This window comes from Mesitornis unicolor, unplaced genomic scaffold (genome assembly GCF_000695765.1).
Source record: "Mesitornis unicolor isolate BGI_N332 unplaced genomic scaffold, ASM69576v1 scaffold30698, whole genome shotgun sequence".
In the NCBI taxonomy this organism is placed as follows: domain Eukaryota; kingdom Metazoa; phylum Chordata; class Aves; order Mesitornithiformes; family Mesitornithidae; genus Mesitornis; species Mesitornis unicolor.
In genome coordinates this window covers 4,691-7,213 of record NW_010204362.1, presented here as the reverse complement: position 1 = coordinate 7,213, position 2,523 = coordinate 4,691, and the positions used below count along the sequence as shown (strand labels likewise).

At 61.5% G+C, this 2,523-nt stretch overlaps 1 protein-coding gene across 1 annotated transcript in view; it reads left to right on the top strand.

Annotated features, from left to right (window-relative positions):
- The first annotated feature begins 695 nt into the window (after window positions 1-695).
- The window catches only part of LOC104545817 (von Willebrand factor A domain-containing protein 5B2-like), a 6,375-nt gene continuing 4,547 nt past the window's right edge, over window positions 696-2,523 (top strand). Inside the window, 5 exon segments of the mRNA XM_010191038.1 lie at window positions 696-834; window positions 1,212-1,373; window positions 1,612-1,837; window positions 1,944-2,098; window positions 2,335-2,466. Of these exon segments, the coding sequence (XP_010189340.1) occupies window positions 696-834; window positions 1,212-1,373; window positions 1,612-1,837; window positions 1,944-2,098; window positions 2,335-2,466 (814 nt within the window).

The following is a 2,523-nucleotide window of genomic DNA, read 5'->3' as shown; positions in this document are numbered from 1 at the left end:
CGGGGGTGTGGTCCCTGGACCCCCTCCCCAGCCGCCTCTCTTCCCACAGTCGCTGCTGAAAGATGGGTTGCTGGCTGTGCCCATCGCCGTGCAGAGCATCACTGGAAGCAGAGGCATTGTCCCCCGAGCCAGGCTTCCCCCTGCAGTGCTCTCCCCTCTGTGCTGCTCTTCAACACAGCACTGACCTTGTTGTTAATTATTAAACCCCCAGCAAACATTGCTCGCTGTTTTGTCCTAGTTACACTGTGGGCTTCTCGCCCTTCTTTTAAAAAAAACAACAAAACAATTTACCCTGGTAACCTCTGTGGGTGGATGGAGATGGGAGCAGCAGATGCTCCTCTCCCAGCCAGTGCAGGAGATGGTCAGGGGAGGCTCTGGAGCTGCTGTGAGGTAGCCGAGAGATGGGCTACGTGTGGCTGGCTATTAGCCATTGTGTCTAGGCGTCCCTGCTCATCTGCCAGGACTTAGGGCTTGTGTGTAAATGCTGCTGCCCACAAGAAGTCATTCTGCTGCCCGGCAGCCAGATTTATTTACCGGCAGAGCCCTGGTTCATGAGTCTTGGGGATGGGGAGAGCTGGGACCTGCCCCCCCTTGCAGGCTGGGCAGATGGAAGCAGTTTGCACACACAAACCCCTTCAGACCCTGAGCACCCAGTGCCTGCATCCCCTCTGCCCGCAGCTGCCCGCCCAGGGACCATGCCAGGCCTCTACGCCCTCTCCTCCTGGGAGCCTCTGCCCCTGAAGAGCTCCAGGGTGAAGGCTTGTGCCAACGGGTACACCCTGAGCATCACCGCCCACCTCGTGTACACCAACCCCCACCAGGAGCCTGTGGAAGGTAAGGGCGGGCTATGGGAGCTGGCAGGGACCCAGGCTGCCTGCATGGCCCCCTAAAAACACCCGAGAGCATCCCGTCTCCAGCCCCCTGACCCACAAACCTTGCTGGGTTTAGGGAGCAAAACTGGAAACCAGTGGTGATGGAGGCACCACCAATACACAGCATTGGCCTGCGGGCAGTAAAAGGGAGACCAGGCTAAAATATCCCAGATGCTGAGGAGGAGGGGGATTTCACCCTCCCTGCCCTCCTCCAGGCGAGCCAGGCTTCAGCTCTGGGTGTTGCCCCCCTCTCATGCATTTGAGTTGCCCCTGCTCTTAGTGGTGCTGCCGTGGGCTGACCGTGCTGGGATCTGCCTTGGGGCTCTCTCCCACCCACAGGCATCTTCATTTACCCGCTGGAGGAGTGGGAGGTGTTGGCCGGCTTTGAGGCAGCGGCGGGCAGCCGGCGGGTGACGTTCCAGGTCCAAAACCGGCACCGGGTGCAGGATTGCTGCCTCCAGTGCGGGCCCAGCCCCGGTCGGCTGCGCTGCTGTGCCGGTGGTGAGTACCATGGGTGATCCTGCTGGGTCCTCCTGGCCGGGGGGGTGAAATGTGGGGGGATATGAAGTTCTCAGAGCCCTGCCAGGCCACCCTGGTGCTTTTGGGGTTCTCTGGGGCTGGACATCTCAGCCTCCACCTCTCCTGAGGTAGAGATGCACCCATCCCTTTACATGGCCCTTGTTACACCTGCGCTCTGTTGTACCCTTTGAGAGTAATTAGTGCAATTAACATCCCCCAGGCCACCTGGTCCTGGATGAAGATGCGGAGCGCTCCACCTTCGTCATGGTCACAGGCGCGCTGTGCCCAGCAGAGAGCCTGGCCGTCACCCTTAGCACAGCGCAGGAGCTGCCCACGCTGCCAGATGGGGCCCTGCGTCTCCTCCTGCCCCCTGTCCTCGCGCCCCACGTCCCCGCTGTCCCTGAGAGTGAGCCGGCAAGCTTGTGTGACGACAGGTTGGCCCTATGGTGATTTTCACGGCTTCCTCAGTCTCTGCCATCCCCAGGGGTGGATGCCAATGCTGGGCAAGAGGGGTTGGGGGGGCAGGAGCCATCACCGCCTCTCCCCTTGCAGCCCCACCAGCTGTTTCGGGGGGCCGGGTGCCCGGAGCCAGCTGCCCCCCACAGCACCTGTGCAGAGCGTGGACGTCTTTCGGGGACAACCCTGCAACCCCTTTCCTTACGAGTTTGCCTTTGAGCTGCTGGTGAAGGGCCCCTGCTTGCTGGCAGGTAAGGGGACAGCTCAAGTGGTGTCAGTTGGTTGGGCAAAGCCTCCCGAAATGTGGGCAATGTCCCTCAGAATGGTCCCCTCATTCTTCTAAGGGACTCATTTTGAGAGTGCCTTGTTGTCAGCCGGGTGGGCCAGCCACTGACACAGCTTTGGGGCCATGGAGCCCAATGGGTGGGGAGTCGGGGTGGGGGGCGTAAGGGGCTGCCCCACTGCCGCCTCCTCCTCCTCCCTGCAGGGCTGGAGAGCCCGACCCATGCCCTGCGAGCTGATGCCGACCCCTGGGCCAGCTCTGCCACCACCACCCGTGTCACCCTGGCTGAGCCCCACAGCTATGACAGGGACCTGGAGATCATTCTCTACCCCTGCGGTGAGTTTGGGGGGTGATGGGGCATCACTCCAAAAGCATCTGGTGCATACAGGGCAG